At 40.2% G+C, this 21,772-nt stretch overlaps 1 protein-coding gene across 5 annotated transcripts in view; it reads left to right on the top strand.

The window, feature by feature from the left end:
- ME2 (malic enzyme 2) overlaps nt 1-21,772 on the top strand; it is a 77,544-nt gene that overhangs the window by 40,407 nt on the left and 15,365 nt on the right. For 4 of the 5 annotated variants that reach the window (XM_089305735.1, XM_089305733.1, XM_089305734.1 and 1 more), the window contains 9 exons: nt 1,985-2,060; nt 3,149-3,310; nt 3,812-3,915; nt 6,173-6,282; nt 6,374-6,471; nt 6,789-6,902; nt 11,873-11,987; nt 14,209-14,351; nt 20,939-21,041. In XM_089305735.1, the coding sequence (XP_089161861.1) occupies nt 1,985-2,060; nt 3,149-3,310; nt 3,812-3,915; nt 6,173-6,282; nt 6,374-6,471; nt 6,789-6,902; nt 11,873-11,987; nt 14,209-14,351; nt 20,939-21,041 (1,025 nt within the window). The remainder of the gene's footprint in view (nt 1-1,984; nt 2,061-3,148; nt 3,311-3,811; nt 3,916-6,172; nt 6,283-6,373; nt 6,472-6,788; nt 6,903-11,872; nt 11,988-14,208; nt 14,352-20,938; nt 21,042-21,772) is intronic. The other variant, XM_089305737.1, reaches the window with a different exon arrangement.

Genomic DNA, 21,772 nt, shown 5'->3' with positions numbered 1-21,772 from the left:
TTAGTAAGCTTTCCCTGAATTTTAACTTTAAATAGTTGTAAATCTCCAGGTGTTTTAAGTGGGAAGAGTACTGGAAAGGAGCATCCCTCCAGACGTGTTGTGTGTTGAGTACAGATGGCAGTGTCTGTCACCAAGCTGTGGAGGAGAAACTGACAGGAGAGAGCCAGCTCCGCTCCCCGGTTCACTCCCCAGATGTGCACAGTGACCCCTGGCTGGGGCTGCAGCTGGAGTTAGGAGCTCAGTCCCGGTCACTGTGTGGATGACAGGATCTCAGGGTCTGCATCAGCAGGAAGCTGGTCAGGAGCGCAGCTGGGTATTGAACCCAGGTGCTCTGATATGGGATGTGGCATCTTAACTGCTAGGCCAGACACCTGCCCCATGATGGCTTCTTTCTAAACTTCCTTGCATTATATAAATACTATTTTTTCTTAATTTGCATTTTCTTGTTTTTTTAAACTTGTAACAGTTTCCTCAATCCTTGTGTTTTTCCCATGCTTAGCTATCAAGCTGATACAGATGTATTAATTTAAACAAGGTCTGGTAGCATTTATCTTCAGTCTCCCCTTAAGTATTCCAGTGGCTCTCAGACTTCACTGTGCGCACGAAACACCTGTGGGGCTTATTTAAAATGTCGATGTATGCCAGCTTTCCTGTCTTTTCCATCTCCAAGATTCTGAAGAAAAGGCAAAAGGCCTAGAGGTCCAGATTTTAGTGGATAACCTCAGTGATTGTGTTGCAAATAGATACTCCCTGGAAGACACTGAGAAACACCGCTGTTCTAGCCTGTAGGCTGCATCTGGAATGGTTCTGTGATAGGCTCCAGCTGTTCAGCTGGTCTGTCCTGCCTTGCTGGGACAGGGCTTCTCCATCCAGATGATACGGGCCAACTAAAACTGCTGCTAACGGGGCCCCACTCTGCTTCAGTGTCTCTAGGCTTGATCCCAGTTGTAGATATTTCCTGAAAGCCCCTGATGGGATTCTGATGTGCCTGGGAGATGACATAAGGCGTGAAGAGCATGGCTTTTGGGTGGTCCTGTGTATCGTTTATGCAGTGCTTTCTTGTTTATTTCGTTTTTCACACAAACTGTGGTCAGTAAATCTCGGTTGGTTGATCTAAACTCTAAGCCAATTAAATCATGATCTCTGGTGGTAGGACACCAGCATTTTAAAAAACTCACTTTAATGAATTTGTATTGGTTGAGAAATGGCTGAACTAAACTTAATTGACTGTAATAATAATGCTTAAATGAAGATATCAGTGAGAAAATTAAGAATCAGTAGAAGGGCAGTGGGGACCATTTCTGTTTGACCTGTTTTCTAGAATCTAGATTTTCCTTTTTCCTCTATGCCTTTTCCTCCCTTTGCTTCCTTTTTTTATGAAATTTGGATTGACTGTCTTAATTAGATAACAATATACCATGTTTAAAATCACTTTTCATTAACCATTCCACAGTGTAAACATACTTCAAAACAATATATTGTGTGACAAATACGTTCAGTTTTTATTGATTAAAAATAACTTCATTTTTTTCTGATGCTTCAAGTGTATCATCTTTTATGTAATTTCATTGTAATTTTCTTGCTCCTTGCTATTTCAAATTTCCCATTTTCTGTTGCAAAGGGTTTAACAGTGGTCTACTTGGCTTTGTTATGTCCTTTAGTGTTGGTGGTTTGTCTTTACATTGGTTTCTGCCAGAGGTATGTTGGTTTATTTGAACAGGAAATGTAGATGTTTTCTTGGGTAAGATGATCGTATCATTTAACAGTTGCCTTCATTGCAGCAGCTGGGTGAACAATATAATTACAATTTGAAGTCACTGAAAATGATTAAAAATAAACCAGTGTGGCCTATCAAAAATCTACTTGGAAATTATACTGTGTCTTAATGTTTTATTAACATATCTAAATATTCCAGTTATGAACAAAACTTAGAAACAAACACAAAACTGTTGTGAAATGCAAAAGTGTTTTTGTTCTGTTGCAGGGGATTGTTTATTTCAATCTCAGACAGAGGTCATGTTAGATCAATTGTGGATAACTGGCCAGAAAATCATGTTAAGGTACTCATAGCACAACCCTCCTTTGCCTAATGCTTTCTGTTTCCATGTAAGTTACTTCTGAATCCTCCAGAATGATTTCCCATTGTTGCTCTGGTTTATTTGCACTAATGTACATGCAGATTTAGTGCTTTGTATCTGAGATGATGATAATAATAATAGTTATTAAATAAGTTACTGATATAGAGCTTGGCTCTGAGTAAGAAATTGGAGCTAGAGCACAAGGTGAACTTTCTCACTGTTCACACCACTGGTGTCTCCTGCCTTCTCCACATTCCTTTTCGATTTCACTGTTGTTATTCTAGGGTAGAAGAAATGCACAAGAGTGCCACAAAACCTTATTATAGATGGTGGTGGAGAGGATTGGTTATGCCTTTCTTTTAAATCTAAGATTAATTTAGGTGCTTACCAAATTTAGCAAATATAAATCTTGTTCAATCTGGTTGTCTTTCTTAAATAAAACGTCATAACTTATTTGAAGATATTCAGTAGAATTTTTTTTTTACTACAGGCAACAATCTTAGTTGCTTTTATTACATATGTCTTCCTTACCAAAGTAGACATTGGTGAATAACCACTTTGAATAATCTAGAAAAATGTGATTAGACAATTAAACTCCCAGTTTCATCTTATATGGTATTAGGTTGGTATGTGTTTTTATTCTAGATCTTTTTCTCTTCTACTCTAGCTAAGGCTTTTCCTGTTGGGCCTAGGTTATTAAGGTGGAGTAGCATGCTGTTTCTTTGCACACTTGTATTTTCTCCAGGGCAAGCTGTTCATCAGAATTCTGTTCACTTCTCCCTTAAATTGTTTTTCTGGAAATAAGTTGGCCCTTCAGTCAGAAGCGTTCTAATCCTAAACCGAATCTAATTAATTCTCTTGTTAATATCTCATAATAGGCAGAACTGTTAGAGTCTTAAGTTCTCACTTGGTTGGTTTTCATTGGAAGTTAGCCAAGAAACAATTTTATTTTTAAAAATGAGAGTGAAACTATGTGACGATAATCCATCTTTTAAAAATGCTTTTCTTTAGGGCCCCATTTTTGGCAACTTCTAATTTGATTTTCTCTTATTTTTGTTTTTGTAATTAAGGCTGTTGTGGTGACAGATGGAGAGAGAATTCTGGGTCTTGGAGACCTGGGTGTCTATGGAATGGGAATTCCAGTAGGAAAACTTTGTTTGTACACAGCCTGTGCAGGAATACGGCCAGATAGGTGCCTGCCTGTGTGTATTGACGTGGGAACTGATAATATAGTGAGTAAACCCATTTTCCCCTTTGATCTTCTTATTTGAAATTTTATTATTCCTCTTTTGAACATATAATTTAAGGAGAATTTTGTGATTAGATGCTTTTTTTCTTAAACCTCACTTTTACTATTTATACAGACAATAGTACATTAAGCCTATTAAAAGTTTCTTGAGGGACCAGCACTGTGGTGCAGTAGGTTAATCCCTTGCTTGTGGCGCTGGCATCCCATATGGGCGCCAGTTCTAGTCCCGGCTGCTCCTTTTCCGATCCAGCTCTCTGCTATGGCCGTGTGGTCATTTTTGGAGTTAACCAGCAGATTCTGTCTTTCCCTCTCACTGTCTAACTCTAGCTCTCAAATAAATAAATAAAATATTTTTTAAAAAAGTTTCTTGAACTAGAACAATAAGGTTTAAAAATTATATTAGTGATATTTCTATTTTGTAATTTATGTCTAAGCTGGTTATGTAATCAATGGTTTTGATTTTTCCATTTGACTTCTTTTGTAGGCACTCCTAAAAGATCCATTTTACATGGGCTTGTATCAGAAGAGAGACCGTTCACAACTTTATGATGAACTGATTGATGAGTTTATGAAAGCTATTACTGACAGGTATTTCAATACAGTTGGAGTGTATGAAAGCACCTTTAATTGGGGGTAGGAGAGGAATGGTAGTTCTGTTTTCCTGTATCTCTTGTGAAGATAAGCAGAATAAATTGGGGGAGCTTTGATTCTTTCTTGCCGATGAGATATGCTTTGCTTCCTGAGTTTCCTGACGTCTTGAGGGAAGCGTGCACTCACTTCTCAGACGTCCTTTTAGTCCTTAGCATCCGAGCTCACTCCTGCCATGCCACTGAGGCTCGCGTACGGCTTTTGTTTTCAGTTCTCTGGCCATTGGTGCTCTCCCGCTCTCCCTCTCACCCTCCTGGCAGCATCTGACCAGGTCTTCCCACCCTTAGTTCTTGAAGCACTCTTCTCTCGATTGCTAGACGACTTCCCTAACTTGGTCTTTTTTCCAGCTTTCTTGTGATTTTCACCGCTTCTTCTTGCTGTGTCTCACTGGATGTGGATTTCTGTGCAGTCCTCTTCTCCTTGAGCCATATAAGCCATGACCTTTATGCACGTGACTCTTAAATCTCTGGAAAACCCATCCCTGTAGGCCATCTACGTTTCTGAGGGGTGCATTTCTAATCACTGTCATCTGCCATTGAGACATTCGGTTGCTACTCATATTAGTGTCCCAAACTTAATTTCTCCCTTCTCTAAGCAGCCGTTCTGCTATATTCCCAACCTCTGTTATCATCTGCCCTATTGCCAAACTTTTGATCTTGATATTCTCTCAGCCTTCCTCCTGAACCATGCACCCTCATGCACTTGGATATTGTTCAACCCCAGTTGGTAGAATCATTTCGGTGCCTCAGATTACATCTCTTTTCCACTGCCACAGCCTTGCTGTCTCGTCTCCAGTTTCTCTTCTCTCCAGTTCATCCTCATGTTTACACCAAATTCATTGTGCACTTCATGTTGTCAGTGGTTTGCTCTTGCCATAGGAACTTTTTTTTGCCTTTGTCATCTCTCCAAGGTCCGCCTTTTAAATTATTGGTGCATAGAAGCTACTCAAAAACTCACTCTTTTTCAGAGTCAAAGTTGACATACCTAAAGCTGAACCTTTCAGCTTCCCAGAAATTGTCATCTCCCTTTCTTTCCTCATTTTCCTACCTAGGACAACCAAATAGTACCTACACGGTCATCCAGGCTGCCTTGCCAGTGAGCAGCCTCTCCCTTGCTTCCAGGTTGGTCCTTATCATCAACACCGGTTTTTGCTTCTGATGTCTTATAGTTATCCCTGTCGTTTAGTTGTCTCTGTGCGTTCTGCCTCAGACCCCTTATCCTGACCACCCTGTGGCCTCCTAGCTGCTTCTCTTGTCTTTCTTGTCTCACTCCACACCTACTTGTGCCATCCCTCACTGGTAGGTTTATTTTCCTTAAGGTCTTCATGTGGATTCTCCCCTCCTCTGCAACCTCCAGCAATTCTATGTGGGATGCACAAAAATGTCTCTGTCTCTGATTTGACATTCAGGATTCTCCTGTATCTGGCCCCAGCCAACTTATGTCTTATCCTTTAGTATACAAACATACTTCCCAAAGCTATGGAAAATTGAATTAAAAGATGTTTATCTTAGTGCAAAAAATTTTCTAAAAATCTGTAACGTGCATTTTCCTTGGACTTTTTGAAGACCATTTGTAAACTGCAGCATATAGCCACGACTATTGAAAATTCAGGGTCACCAAAGAATACCTTGCTTTCTTTCTACCTCTTTATTTTCTGTTCTTCTTTTAGGGACCAACTTAGGCCTTGCCTCCTTTTCAGGCCTTGCCTCATTATCACTGCTCACCCAGATGATCGATGTCACCAATATCGGAATATAGTTATTTTCTGAACTGTTTCATATATACTTTTCTTTGATGCTGTTTAGCTATTGATGTAATAAGACTATGCATGCCAAATACATACTTTTTGAGATTAAGAGATTAAAAAGAGTCTCTTCTGTTTAGGAAGTTATTTAGAACTTAAGTATGCTGAGTATCCCTCCTGGGCTCTTGGAAATGCTAACAAAAATCGATAGCCCCTGGACCCGTCATGGCACTGCATGGTACTTAAGCACCAGTACTTTTTTTTTTTTTATCATGTCTAATAGATTTCAACATTTTGGGTCTAATCTTTCACTGACTCTGAAAATGTCCACATGGCCTTAATTGACGTACCATAATACATTATTTTTAAATGCTAACATATGGGATAGTAGACAGGAAAGCTGTTTAGTAGTTGTATTTTCAACACAAGCATTATGTATTTTGCTGTTTTTAGATATGGCCGGAACACACTTATTCAATTTGAAGACTTTGGAAATCATAATGCATTCAGGTTTTTGAGGAAATACCGAGAAAAATATTGTACTTTTAATGATGATATTCAAGGTAAAGCAAAAAGCAGACTTTTAAAAAATATTTTTGATTCCTACTTCTTAAAAACATGTCCTTTTTATTTAATTCTTAATTTTTATTACAGGAACAGCTGCAGTAGCTTTAGCAGGTCTTCTTGCAGCACAAAAAGTGATCAGTAAACCCATCTCAGAACACAAAATCTTATTTCTTGGTGCAGGAGAGGTAAGTTTTTGTAAGCTTTTAAGTTTAAAACCAACACTAATCCTATTTAGAATTGGAAAATTGGACATGTTCATGCTGTTTTCAAAGAACATGATGAAGTTATAATTTTGTTAAAATAGAAAATGAATTTGAAATCTCTATTATAAAATAGTTAATTTAAATTTTAGAGAGAATATCACAAAGGATTAACTTTTGTGTGGTTTTTAAGGGAAGAATAAACCAAATATTCTTTGTAAGATAATCTTCATGTATAAAGAAATTTAAGCATTGCATCATTCTGTAGTCTTTACTTTCTGAATTTCTGTTTTGTTGGACAGGCTGCTCTTGGAATTGCAAATCTTATAGTTATGTCTATGGTAGAAAATGGCCTCTCAGAAGAAGAAGCACAAAAGAAAATCTGGATGTTTGACAAATATGGTTTATTAGTTAAGGTAAGTGTTTAAAACCTGGAGAAGCAGAAGAGCAGTGTATGTGGTTTTTTTTTTTAAAGATTTATTTATTTATCTATTTGAAAGACAGAGAGATAGAAACAGAGGAGGAGAGAGCTTCTATCCACTGGTTCACTTCCCAAAGGGCCACAATGGCCAGGACTAGGCCAGGCCAAAGCCAGGCGTCCAGAGCTCCATGTAGGTCTCCCATGTGGTGGCAAGGGCCTAAACTCTCAGACCACCTTCTGCTTCTTTCCCAGGCACATTATCAGGGAGCTGCACTGGAAATGGAACAGCTGGAACTTGAACCCTCTCTCAAATGGGATTCTGCCATAGCAGGTGGCAGCTTAATCCTCTGTGCCATGCTGGCCCAGTGGTGTGGTTTTTACTGGTTTATTTTTAGTTAGATTTTTTAAAATCTTAGCATTTCTTAATCTTGTCTCACTGGACTATCCAGTTGTACCAGTGGCCTTCTGCTATGGAAATGATACAGCAGTAATTTGCCATTTTCATCTGTGGAGCACGCTGTCTCAGTGGACATTGCTTCAGTTGTGCCATCTTTTTTTTTTTTTTTTTTAAGATTTATTTTATTTATTTGAAAGAGTTACAGAGAGAGGAGAGACAGAGAGAGAGAGGTCTTCCATCTGATGATTCACTCCCCAGATGGGTACAACAGCTGGAGCTGCACTGATCAGGAGCCATGAGCTAGGTGCTTCTTCCGGGTCTCCCACATGGGTGCAGGGGCCCAAGGAGTTGGGCCATCTTCTACTGCTTTCCCAGGCCATAGCAGAGAGCTGGATGGGAAGAGGAGCAGCTGGGACTAGAACTGGTGCCCATATGGGATGCCAGCGCTTCAGGCCAGGGCTTTAACTCACTGTGCCACAGCGCCAAGCCCGTGCCATCTTTTTCTTGTTAGTTAGTACCAGTATTCTATTAGTACCAAAAAGATGGAATGAAGAAATTAGTGTATTAGATGAAGCATCTCAAGTAGTTCTTGTGGTCAGGAAAAGTGTATCTGTATTCTCTTCCTTGTTGCTTAGAACTCATGGTTTTTTTGTTTATTTTTTAACAGCAAAAAGAATCTTAAATCTCAGCAGATTCCCACTCTTGCCTCTTTTAAAGACTTGCCTCATGCTTCAGTCAACTGTCTCTGTGTTGACTCCAGACTCCTTATTTGTTCTCTGGCTCTTAAGAGATCAAATACCCATTGTCCAAGTATGATTGTGTGTGATTGTGTAAGGATTTGACCCTTCTAAACCTAGGTGTTTTTTTTTGTTTGTTTGTTTTTGACAGAGTTAGACAATGAGAGAGAGAGAGACAGAGAGAAAGGTCTTCCTTCTGTTGGTTCACCCCCCAAATGGCCACTATGGCTGGTGCGCTGCGCTGATCCGAAGCCAGGAGCCAGGTGCTTCCTCCTGGTCTCCTATGTGGGTGCAGGGCCCAAGCACTTGGGCCTTCCAGGCCACAGCAGAGAGCTGGACTGGAAGAGGAGCAACCGGGACAGAACTGGCACCCCAACCAGGACTAGAACCCGGAGTACCGGCGACGCAGGTGGAGGATTAGCCTAGTGAGCCGCAGCGCCGGCCTAAACCTAGGTTTTTAATGGGAACTTGGAATATCCTAATTAAATGATAAGCAGTAATCTGATATTTGAGGAGAAATTCCTAAACTCTTTGGCGATCATAATCCCCTGTAGCCATCTCATAAAAATCTGTGGACCCCTTTGCCTTAAAAAAATCCTGTATTCCTGAAACCAGTTCTAGGATAATACAGAGCTTTTCTCCCATATTGACTTAGTGCCCTTTAGGCCTGCCTTCTTTGATCATGGTTTTTATTAGCTCAAGAATGTCGTTCCAGCACTGCGGCTCACTAGGCTAATCCTCCGCCTTGTGGCGCCGGCACACCGGGTTCTAGTCCCAGTCGGGGCGCCGGATTCTGTCCCAGTTGCCCCTCTTCCAGGCCAGCTCTCTGCTGTGGCCAGGGAGTGCAGTGGAGGATGGCCCAGGTGCTTGGGCCCTGTACCCCATGGGAGACCAGGAGAAGTATCTGGCTCCTGCCATCGGATCAGCGCGGTGCGCCGGCCGCAGCACGCCGGCCGTGGCGGCCATTGGAGGGTGAACCAACGGCAAAGGAAGACCTTTCTCTCTGTCTCTCTCTCACTGTCCACTCTGCCTGTCCAAAAAAAAAAAAAAAAAAGTCATAGATGTTACATTGTGTAACACAGTGAAAGGTGAGTAAAGTGCTTCACAGTGGAACCTGTCCCATTCATAATGTTGATGTGTTTTTATGTGTATGTGGGAAGGATACAGCTGTATTTGCCACTTCATCTGTGGAACAAGCTGTCTCAATGGACATTGCTCCAGTTGTGCCATCTTTTTCTTCTTGATTAGTACCAGTATTCTGTTAGTACAAAAAAACTAAATGAAGAAGTTAGTGTATGAAACATCTCAAGAAGTGCTTTAATTACACTCAGAATACCTGTAGTTTAAAATGCGCTAGCCATTGCAATAAGACTTCAAATGTATTATCTCCGTTAATCCTCTCAAAAATCTTGTGAATTTTGATACATGAGGAGACTGTGTCTAAAGGACAGGAGACTTTTCCAAAATCATCAGCTTGTGGATGGTGGAGATAAGATTCAACCCTGTGGCCTGGCAGTGAAGCCCAAATCACTTAAGTTGTGCTGTCTCCCCTAGGGGACTGTAGCTACCATATTTGCTAGTAAAGAAAATGTAAGAATTATTAGACAGCACATCTTTTGAAGGCTCTTGGAGGGATATGTATTTTTGCTGATACATCATTGGTTTGGTGATTCTTTTTGCAGTCAGGTTTTTTATAGTCAGGTTTTTATTTAATAAATACAAATTTCATAAGTACAACTGTTGGATTATAGCAGTTCTTCCCCCCATACCGCCCTTCCATCCCCAAACCATCCCGTGGCCTACTCCCTCTCCATCCCATTCTTCATTAAGATTCATTTTTAATTATCTTTACATACAGATCAACTCTATACTAAGTAAGGATTTCAACAGTTTGCACTCACACTAAGTATAAAGTACTGTTTGAAGACTAGTTTTACTGTTAATTCTCAGAGTTCAACACTTTAAGGACAGAGGTCCCACATGGGGAGCAAGTGCAGTGACTCCTGTTGTTGATTTAACAATTGACATTCTTATCGATGATGTCAGTGATCACTGAGGCTCTTGTCATGAGCTGCCAAGGCTATGGAAGCCTCTTGAGTTCACATACTCCGACCTTATTTAGACAAGGCCATAATCAAAGTGGGAGCTCTCTCCTCCCTTCAGAGAAATGTACCTCCTCCTTTGATGGTCCCTTCTTTCCACTGGGATCTCACTCACAGAGATCTTTCATTTAGGTCATTTTTTTTGCCACAGTGTCTTAGCTTTCCATGACTGAAATGCTCTCATGGACTTTTTAGCCAGATCCAAATGCCTTAAGGGCTGATTCTGAGGCCAGAGTGCTGTTTCGGGCATTTATCATTCTATGAGTCTGCTGTGTGTCCTGCTTCCCATGTTGGATTGTTCTCTCCTTTTTTTTATTTTTTTTAGATTTTTTTTTTTATTTGAGAGGTAGAGTTATAGACAGTGAGCGAGAGAGACAGAGAGAGAGGTCGTCTTCCGTTGGTTCACTCTCCAAATGGCTGCAATGGCCGGAATTGCGCCGATCTGAAGCCAGGAGCCAAGCGCTTCTTCTGGGTCTCCCACGTGGGTGCAGGGGCCCAAGGAGTTGGGCCATCTTCTACTGCTCTCTCAGGCCATAGCAGAGAGCTGGATTGGAAGTGGAGCAACCGGGATTCGAACCAGCACCCATATGGGATGCTGGCGCCACAGGTGGAGGATTAACCTACTGTGCTATGGCGCCAGCCCCTGTTCTCTCCTTTTAATTCTATCAGTTGTTATTAGCAGACACTTGGTCTTATTTATGTGATCCCTTTGTGCAGGGTCAGTTTTCCTGAGATGTTTTGTGACTGTCATATTGGTAGGTCAGGTCTGGAAGGAATATACTATTGATGGCTGTCCTGTGTTTCCTCAGCATGGTGATAATCCCTGTTCATCTGCAGCTTTGGAGTGTGTATCTCTCTCTTCTAGCCCAGTTAAAGGATTTTAAGCCTTTGTGCCTTCTGGGATTTATTATGACTATCATAGAGTGAAGGAACTTTTGAGAAGAAATACAAAGTTTCTAGGTATAATGGAATTTATGCTTGTTAAAATTAATTATTTGAAAGGTAGAGTGACAGACAGATAAATATCTCATTTGCTAGTTCAGTACCCAAATGCTTGCAATAGCTTGAGCTGAGCCAGGCCGAGCCAGAAGCCAGGACCTCAATCCAGGTCCCCCTGCCATCAACTACTGCCGTCTAGAATGTCCATTAGTAAGAAGCTGGAATCAGGAGCAGAGTCCAGATTTGAACCCAGGCATATGATATAAGATTTGGGCTTTTTTTTTTTTTTTTTTTTTTTTTTTTGACAGGCAGAGTGGACAGTGAGAGAGAGACAGAGATAGAGGGGTCTTCCTTTACCATTGGTTCACCCCCCAAATGGCTGCTATGGCTGGTGCGCTGCGCCAATCCGAAGCCAGAAGTCAGGTGTTTCCTCCCAGTCTCCTATGTGGGTGCAGGGCCCAAGCACTTAGGCCATCCTCTACTGCCTTCCCGGGCCACAGCAGAGAGCTAGACTGGAAGAAGAGCAACCAGGTCAGAATCCGGCGCCCCGACCAGGACTAGAACCCGGTGTGCTGGCGCCGCAGGTGGAGGATTAGCTTTTTGAGCCGTGGTGCCGGCCAGATTTGGTGCCAGATTTGGCGCCGGCCAGCATGTTATCCTCTGCACCAAACGTTCTCCCCTAGAAAGACACTTGTATGGAATCAGTATGTCACCCATAATAATTTCTTCTCACTTAATTAATTCTCTGTATGCATTTACTCAAAGTGTTGTGTTTCACTGAAAACTGCAGGGGCGGGAAGCTGAAATAGACAGTCATCAGGAACCATTTGCTCATTCAGCCCCAGAGAGCATGCCTGGTACTTTTGAAGATGCAGTGAATATACTTAAGCCATCAGCTATAATTGGTAAGTAAAGTTGTTAGTAAATAATTGTATTACATAACTGTATGTTGCCAATCATAATATCATGTGTAATTATTAGAAATGAACTGTTGGATTTAACTTAGCTTTCAGCATGTGTGATGTTTTCTGTGATAGCTTTTTGATTCCATGCGTGAACGTTAATAGATGTTGCTTATACTTGTAAGTGCTAGAAGCTATGCAACTAATTGTGTTTTGCTTTTAGAGTTCATAAATTGACTGTTGGGCTCAAACCTGAAGAAGCCAAAGGTTATTTGACAGACTGTGCCAGAAAAATCTTATGCAGAGTCAAAGATTTTCCTTTGCAACAAAGATGAAAACTTTCTGTGGGTTTGAGGCAGACATTGTACAGCCCACATCAGACTATGCCAACACGGCATGATGTTCTCAGCAGAAAATGTCAAATTCTTTAAAGTGGAGCTGCTTGGTTTACTATATACCTGTGAGATTTGAATCTACAATCCTTGTAATTTTATCAGTTGCATGCAGGAACTCTACTGAATTGTTTAATAGTACAATATGGTCAGAAAGAGTAAGTTCTTGTGGTCAGGAAAAGTATATCTGTATTCTCTTCCTCATTGCAATAGAACTCACGGCTTTTTTTTTTTTTTTTCTAACACAACCAAAGGGATCTTAAATCTCTGTAGGTTATTTCTCTGAAAATTGTATATGGATACCCAAGAATCTGTCCATTGAGTCTCCCCACCGTTAGAGGGTCAAGGAAACAAAAAGGGTAGTTTTTAAATGTTAGCGTTCTTAGTGGGTGGATTGAGTGAGTGCTCGGCTGAGGCACCACTGCCTAGCTCCTCGTATCCCCAAGTTGTGCTTCTGTCCTAGTACCTGTTACAATTTTCTTATTTTCTATTTGCCTTAAGCTGCCTGTAGTATACTCATTTTTATGCTCCGATGGTCTAATATAGTGTCTGGGACATGGTAAGGTTTAGCACCACCTTGTAACCAATTGAGCTTACCAGCCTACCCAGATGGTAAGGTTTAATAAAAGATGAAACAGCTGTATCTAGAAGGTATATTGCTGTAGTCCAGATGGTATTTTATGCCTGATGAATTCTTATTATTTTGTGATAAGTACCACAGAGTTTAGCAATTTAATATTTGAGATACAAATTTTATTTTTATTTTTTAATGATTTATTTATTTGAAAGTCAGAGTTACACAAAGAGAAGGAGAGGCAGAGAGAGAGAGAGAGAGAGAGAGGTGTTCCAACTGCTGGTTCACTCCCTAGTTGGCAGCAACAGCAGTGGCTTTACCTGCTACGCCACAGTGCCGGACCTGAAAATTTTATTTAAAAATTTTTTTTAAGATTTATTTTTTATTTATTTGAAAAAGTTACAGAGGGAGAGCTTCCATCCTGCTGGTTCACTCTCCAAATGGCCACAACAGCTGGGGCTATGCCAGGCTGAAGCCACGAGCCCGGAGCTTCTTTTGGGTCCTCCATGCGGGTACAGGGAACCAAGCACTTGGGCCGTCTTCTGTTGCTTTCCCAGGTACATTAGCAGGGAGCTTGATTGGAAGTGGGGCAGCCACAACTCAAATTTGCTCCCATATGGGATGCCAGCATTGTGGCTTAACCTGGTATGCCACAGAGCCAGCCCCTTAAAAATTTTTTAATTATGAAAAAGTACACATATCATAAAATTTGCTGGCTTAAACGTTTTTAAGTGGACACTACAGTGCATTCATGGTGTTGAGCACATAGTCTCCAGGACTGTGTGAAAATGAAATCTTACAGCCATTAGACAACAATTTTCCATTTGCCCACCTGGGGCAGCCATGATTCTGCTGTTTGTTTCTGCATATGACTGCTGTAGGAATGTAAGTGGAATCAGACAGTATCTCTTTGTGACTGGCTGATTTTACTTAGTTTAATGTCCTTGAGGCTTATTTCTGTTGTAGTAAGTTTCATCTTAGTTAGACCAAGTGATGGAGGGAATCCTGTACTCCTTTCTGTTTCCCATAATTTACTACGTGTATAGTTTGCAGTATGCACTTAGGTGGAAACTTTTAGCATTTCTTTCAGATTTGAAATTGTGTTCCTATAGCATTCTCAGCAATGCAAAATCTGTCTTTTTAATGAGAGAATGAGTACTTGTGCTTTGTCCCAGTAAGCCTTTTGCCAGAAATAGTGTTGATAGGGGCTGCTTTGTTACATCTGTGACGCAGCTGTCTCTTTTTTTCTCCCTTACAGGGGTTGCTGGTGCTGGCCGACTCTTTACTCCTGATGTAATCAAAGCCATGGCCAGGATCAATGAAAGACCTGTAATATTTGCATTAAGTAATCCTACAACAAAGGCTGAGTGTACTCCCGAGGAAGCATACACACTCACAGAGGTACTGATAATCATATTAATGGATTAGACCTGTTGTTTTCTATTAGCTGATTAGTTGTACATTCTTGCAGAGTTCTTTTAGTGGTCCCTAGTGTTTATTACATGTACTCGTGGATTATCAAAATCTGATGTAAATTACTGCTTATGTCAACCTTGAGAAGTAATTAACTATATGATTGTGTTTTCATGCCTTCACACTGTTTTTGTTGTACATTTTAATTCTCTCTGTATTTTAAGCCTGAAAGTCATTATTACTTATTTTATACAAGAATTACTTGCTTAGAGTCACCTGTGTTATAATTCTTGCTGCTGCTGTTTCTCCCTTCTTACATGTCTGTGCCTCTGTCTGGCAACATTTTTCTTCCTGCCGCAGAACTCTCCTTATGAAGGGATCTGCAAATTCTCTTGATAATTTCTTTTTCTTTTTCTTTTCCTTCATTTTGAAGGATGCTTTCAGTCTATTTAGAAGTAATAGTTGGTGGATCCTAAATTTCACTACTTAGAAGGTACCATTTCATTGTTTCCTGATTTCTGTTTTCTTCTTGAGATATCGTCATGTCTTGAGTTTTGAGCCATTTTCCTTTACTAGACCTTAGTATGATTTCTTTGCATTTATTCAGCCTAGGGTATATAATTCTCCTGAGTCTGCTCCATGGCTGTGTCATTGTTTGTTGTTTTGTTTTGGAAAAATAGCCAAGTAGTGTGTCTGCTTTGTCCACATTCTCTGTCTCTCTCTTCCTTAGGGCTCCAGTTACAAAGTCAGACTTTTTTTTTTTTTTTTTTTTTTTTTACCAAGACTCACATATATTTTATACTGTTTGCTGCACATATTGTTCTTTTTGCTGTCTTTGTCTCATTTTTCTGGTGATTTTCTTTGGTTTTACCTTCCACTTTGGCAGATTCTGTTTTTCAGCTATCCTAATGTGTTGTCTAATTTTAGTTGTAAAATTTTCACTTGTAGAATTTTTATTTGATTCTTATAATTTAGTGATGGTCTTAAAGTCATATATCATAGGGATGGATAATCTATCTGTAAGCATTGATTCCTTGTCCTTACATTTCGTGAAGCACTTGTTCTTAGTCTTTTCGAATGCAGCTTCACCATCTGTGTTTGTCTTTTCTTGACATCTGACACATGACATCTGTCTTTCCTGGTCACCTGACAGCTGTCTGTCACCAATTTTTACTTTATTCCAAATTGGAATTCAGTGCTTTGGATTCTTTGTCACTGCCACAAATACCACAAAGTTATGTCCCAATTACTCATACCTGCTTATATACCATTAAGTGCAGTGATTTTTGTCTAAACTATTCTGTAGGGGCATGAAATTGTTTTCTGTGTTGCTCTTGTGGTTGATGTTGAAGTGGCTCTGGGAAGTGATTTTTAAAGGTTGCTTTGCAGGAATAACCAGTTAAAATTGTTAGGTTATACCTTTGAGGATTCTTAATAAATCTATGATAAATATTTTGTCTCTGCTTATTTAAAAAACAGATTTTTTATTATGGAAAGTGTCAAGTGTTTACAAAATTAGAGAGAAAAGTAAAAATCAGTTTCTATGTATCAATACCTATCTTCAGAAATAAGCCATTGCTAATATTTTTTTAAAGGTTTTTTTTTTTTGACAGAGTTAGACAGTGAGAGAGAGAGACAGAGAGAAAGGTCTTCCTTTCTCTCAGCAGGCGGAGGATTAGCCTAGTGAGCTGCAGTGCCGGCCTAAAGATTTGTTTTCCGCCTGTGGCACTGGCACCCCGGGTTCTAGTCCCGCTCGGGGCACCGGATTCTGTCCTGGTTGCTCTTCTTCCAGTCCAGCTCTCTGCTGTGGCCTGGGAAGGCAGTAGAGGATGGCCTAAGTGCTTGGGCCCTGCACCCACATGGGAGACTGGGAGGAAACGCCTGACTTCTGGCTTTGGATTGGCGCAGCGCGCCGGCCATAGCAGCCATTTGGGGGGTGAACCAATGGAAAGAAGACCTTTTCTATCTCTCTCACTGTCTAACTCTGCCTGTCAAAAAAAAAAAAAAAAAAAAAAAAGATTTGTTTTTCATTTGAAAGAGAGAGAGATCTTCCATTTCTAGTTGATTCTCTAAAAGGCCACAATAGCTCAGACTGTTTAAGGATTTTATTATTTTTATTATTTTCAATAAATATTATTGTATATTATTGTTTGAGTTCCCCCAAGGAGACCAGTTGGAGGACACTGTTTCATTGGCTTTGAGTTTCAAATTTTTTTCACAATTTCTATTAACTTTGAAATTGTGCTCTTATAAAAAAATGAAAGCATTATGTCAATTTAATTTTGCATACATTATTTCTTGGTTTTACCTAAAATATCGGTGTAAGTTTTTGTGTAGAAAACCTGTTTTTTGTTTAAGATTTTTTTTTTATTTGAAAGGCAGAGTTACAGAAAGAGACAGAGAAAAATCTTCCATCTGCTGGTTCACTCCCCAAATGGCCACAATAGCTGATGCTGGGTCAGGCCAAAGCTAGGATCCAGGAGCTTCTTCCAGGTCTCCCATGTGGGTGAAGGGGCCCAGGGACTTGGGCCATTTCTGCTGCTTTCCCGAGCAAATTAGCAGGGAGCTGGATTGGAAGTGGAACAGCTAGGACTTGAACCATGCCCATATGGGATGCTGGTGTCACAAGGAGCTGCTTAACCGCTATGCTACAACACCAGCCCTTTTTTGTCTTTTATTTTCACTTGAGCAACGTCTTAGTGTTGCTCTAACACCCTCTGCTACTCAGTGAAAAAATATTTGTTTTCATATTTTAATCCCCAGTTGGTCAAATAGGACAATTTGGTCTTCAGAATAGTTACCATTAAGGTCTGCCACATTTAAGCTCTTATTTGATGCTGGGGAAGAAAAAGAGAAGAAAAAGATGGCCCTAAGAAGGTGGATTGCTGTAGGATCTTGCCAGCCTAGAGAAGATTCCCAAGATCTTTTTAAACCTCCAGATACACAGATGCCATGAGAACGCAATGTTTTCCCCAGGAAGTACTATGTTGTTTAATGCATTTTATGAGACTGTTGAAATTAATGATGCCACAAAAATAAGCTATTATGAGCATCATTATTATAGGAACATTTATGACATTAACCATGAAATAACCTTAATCTTCAAAAGCAATTTTTTTTTTTTTTTTGCTTCAAGTAGAGCTGTGTTTAGAATAGGAATAGTCTTAACAGTTCTCTGTAGAATAAGAAGAAAATTACATGGCTGTATTGAGTTGCAGGGCTCAGGTATCTGGGTCACCATTAGCCCAGTTAACTTCTTCACTGAAGCTTGTATCCTTTTGCAATTGAAAGTGTATTGTATTACATGAAGTTTGTTTGCCTTAAATTTTTAAAAGTTGAAAAAGAGAAAGCATATAGTGCAGAAGTAATGCTTACTATATACCATTGGCCTTCAGATTGCCCAGGGTCAGATTCTCAAGTGTTAAGTCCAGTCATGCCAAAGGTCTACTCTGCTAGACAGGATAATCACTCTTGGTATAATACACATTTTCAGGTCTAGAGAAAAGATGAAGCAGTATGTAAACTCTTGCAGTAACTCTAATAATCAGGCATCCTGGCAGTTTGTCCATCCTACTGTGGGGAGATATTCCAGTTTTAAGTAATCATTTTTCTAAGTGAAGTGACTGTTCAAACGTGACTTACTTTAGTTATCTGTTAAGTATTCGAAGATAAGATAACTCTGAACAGTATCATTTTCTCTTTTTTTAAACTTTTATTCAATAAATATACATTTCCAAAGTATAACTTTTGAATTATAGCAGCTTTTCCCCCCATAACCTCCCACCCACCTGCAACCATCCCATCTCCCACTCCCTCTCCCATCCCATTCTTCATCATGATTAATTTTCAATTATCTCTATATACAGAAGATCAACTTAGTAAATACTAAGTAAAGATTTCAACAGACTGTACCCACAAAGACACACAAAGTATAGAGTACTGTTTGGGTAGTGGTTTTACCATTAATTTGAGTAGTACAACACATTAAGGAAAGAGGTCCTACATGGAGGGCAGGTGCAGTGACTCCCGTTGTTGATTTAACAATTGACATTCTTATGGATGATGTCAGTAATCACCTGAGACTCTTGTCATGAGATGCCCAGGCTATGGAAGCCTCTTGAGTTCACCAGCTCTGATCTTACTTAGACAAGGCCATAGTCAAAGTGGAAGTTTTCTCCTCCCTTCAGAGGAAGGACCTTCCTTCTTTAATGGCCCGTTCTTCCCACTGGAATCCCACTCATAGAGATCTTTCATTTAGGTTTGTTTGTTTGTTTTTGTTTTTGTTTTTGTTTTGCCACAGTGTCTTGGCTTTCCATGCCTGTGAAACTCTCAAGGGCTTTTTAGACAGATCTGAATGCCTTAAGGGATGATTCTGAGGCCATAGTACTGTTTAGGGCATTTGCCATTCTATGAGTCTGCTGCGTGTCCTGCTTCCCATGAAGCATCATTCTCTCCTTTTTAATTCTATCAATTATTATTTGCAGACACTGGTCTTATTTATGTAATCCCTTTGACACTTAATCCTATCTTTTTTATCAATTATGAACTTAAAATGATCACTTTAACAAGTAAGATGGCATTGGTACATGCCATCTTGATGGGATTGAATTGAAATCCCCTGGCACATTTCTAGCTCTACCATTAGGGGTAAGTCCAAGTGAGCATGTGCCGAACTATACATATCTTCCCTTTCTTATTCCCACTCTTATATTTAATAGGGATCACTTTTCATTTAAATTTAAATGACTAAGAAGAATTGTGTGTTAATTATAGAGTTCAATCAATAGTATTAAGTAGAACAAAAAATACTAAAAGGAATAAAATAGTAAGTTATTACTCGACAGTCAGGACAAGGGCTGATTAGACATTGTTTCTCATAGTGTCCATTTCACTTCAACAGGTTTCCTTTTAGGTGCTCAGTTAGTTGTCACTGATCAGGGAGAACATATGATATTTGTCCCTTTGGGACTGGCTTATTTCACTCAGCATGTTTTCCAGATTCCTCCATTTTGTTGCAAATGACCGGAGAGCTGTATCATTTTCTGTTTGCTCTGTCTTTTGTGGGGAAAGGACGACAGTAAAGGATTTTGTTTTATAAGTTATCTTTCTGATACATTTCACTTGCATGTGCATCTCTTTTAGAGACACTGAATGTGCCATTAACATTTGTTATATGCTCTTATGGAGCTTAGTACTAAAATAGGATGGACACAGCAAATTAGGAGACTTAGTTTTCTTTAACAAGGCAACATGCCTCTTTCCTGGAATGACAGTGTGGTTATACTATACGTTGGTTTTACAAACTGTCCACTAAGGGATATTAAAGCTAATAGAAAGACCATGGGCATTGGAGTTAGAAAAAACTCTGGGTACAGGTTTTAGTTCTGTAATTTTGATGTGTAGCTCTCTCACACATTCTTGCTCGCTCTCCTTCTCTCAGCAGAAGGAAAGTGTTCCCATCCTCTAATTTAGTCTCCAGATTCTTGCAGTGACCTGGGCTGGGCTGAGGGCCAGGTACTAGAGCTCAATCCAAGTCTACCACATGGGTGACAGAGACTCAGCTATTGAACCATCACTTGCTACCTTCCAGGGTCTGTGTTGGCAGGAAAGTGGAGTTGGGATTTGGAGCTGGGAATCAAGCCCAGGCACTCTTAATGTGGGACACAGTGTCTCAACTGGAGTCTTAGCCACTAGGCCAAACGCCCACCTCAGTGTGTGATGTTTTCACAAAGTACTTGAAAATATCAAAGCTCTAATTTTCTAGTCTTTTTTTTTTAAGACAAAGTTAATGGAATGGAGATGATAAGAACCTCCTGGTGTTTTTATGAGGGCTGAATTAACTGAATTAACAAATACAAAGCATCCGCTAGGAAGCTAGTAGCAACAGATTACAGTCAGTGAATTTTGATATTTCCCCCTTCATTCACATGTGCTTAGTACATTATGTGCAGTGGTATTTATTGGCTATCTACATTTAAAAGCGTTTTAAAAGCAATGAAATTGTCCTTAAAATTTATAAATGGACATTTTTGAATTGTATGTGAACATGTATATACTGCATATAAAATGAGCCTCATTCTAATAAAAGGATTTTCTTTTTAAGATTTTCTATTTATTTGAAAGGCAGAGTTACAAAGAGGCAGAGGCAGAAAGAAAGGTATTCCATCTGCTGGTTCACTTCCCAATGTCCGAACCTGGGCTGATCTGAAGCCAGGAGCCTGGGGCTTCCTCTGGTTCTCCTATGTGGGTGCAGGGGCCCAAGGACCTGGGCCATCTTCCACTGTTTTCCCAGGCACATTAGCAGGGAGCTGGATAGGAAGTGGAGCAGCTGGGACTCGAACTGGCGTCCACATGTTGTGCTGGCACTGCAGGTGGTGACTTTACTGGTTACACCATAGCACTGGCCCCAGTGAAAGGATTTTAATGATAGGGTTATGCTATGCAGTAAATTATTCCCTTGTTTCCAGGTAATATATCAACATGCTTTGCTATAGGATTTAATTTTGTATGAATTCCCCTCAATTTGCTCATCCACATTAAGCAACAAAATTGAGCTTATTCCTTTTCGTTAACAGGGACGGTGTTTGTTTGCCAGTGGCAGTCCATTTGGGCCAGTGAAACTGGAAGACGGGCGCGTCTTTACCCCCGGTCAAGGAAACAATGTGTATATTTTTCCAGGTAAATGCTACCATTATTTATGTTATAGAAAAATTGTTAATTACATAAAAATATCTTATAGAATTCTTCGGAGTTTGAGATGGAAATGAAAAACAGTATTTTTAAAAGTTTGTTTTGAATGTACATGTGGGAAAACTCAAGGAATAAGGAAATCCAAAGTGCTCTGTATTCCCTGATAACCTTATTCATATTGTTAATTAAATTATTTTATTACACAAATGATATAGTCCAAGGAAATCTTCAACAAGTTCATGGAAAACTTGTGTTATGAAAATACTTGGAGCCAGCACTGTAGCATAGCGGGTAAAGGCACCACCTGTGACACTGGCATTCCATACTGATGGGAGATTCACTGTCTCTCTCCCCTCTCGCTGTGTAACTCTGACTTTCAGATAAAAAAAATAAATCTTTAAAAAAAAACTATGCATGGGCTTCAAAATATTGGCTGGCGTTGTGGCACGGTGGGTAAAGCCGCCACCTGTAACATTTGTCATCCGATGTGGGCACCGGTTTTCATCCCAGCTGCTTCGCTTCTGATCCAGTGCTCTGCTGGTGGGCTAGGAAGAGCAGGGGAGGATGGCATGGGTGTTTGGGCCCTGTTATCCACATGAGAGACCAGATGGGGCTCCTGGCTCCCGGCTTCAGCTTGGCCCAGCCCTCTGCAGCCATCCGGGAAGTTAACCAGCAGATGGAGGCCCTCTGTCTCTGTCTCTCCCTCTCTTTCTATAACT

Source organism: Oryctolagus cuniculus, chromosome 10 (assembly GCF_051225735.1).
Source record: "Oryctolagus cuniculus isolate XC-2025 breed Fujian yellow rabbit chromosome 10, ASM5122573v1, whole genome shotgun sequence".
NCBI lineage: Eukaryota > Metazoa > Chordata > Mammalia > Lagomorpha > Leporidae > Oryctolagus > Oryctolagus cuniculus.
Note: the sequence above shows the minus strand (reverse complement) of the source record. Positions and strands in the feature narration are given on the sequence as shown.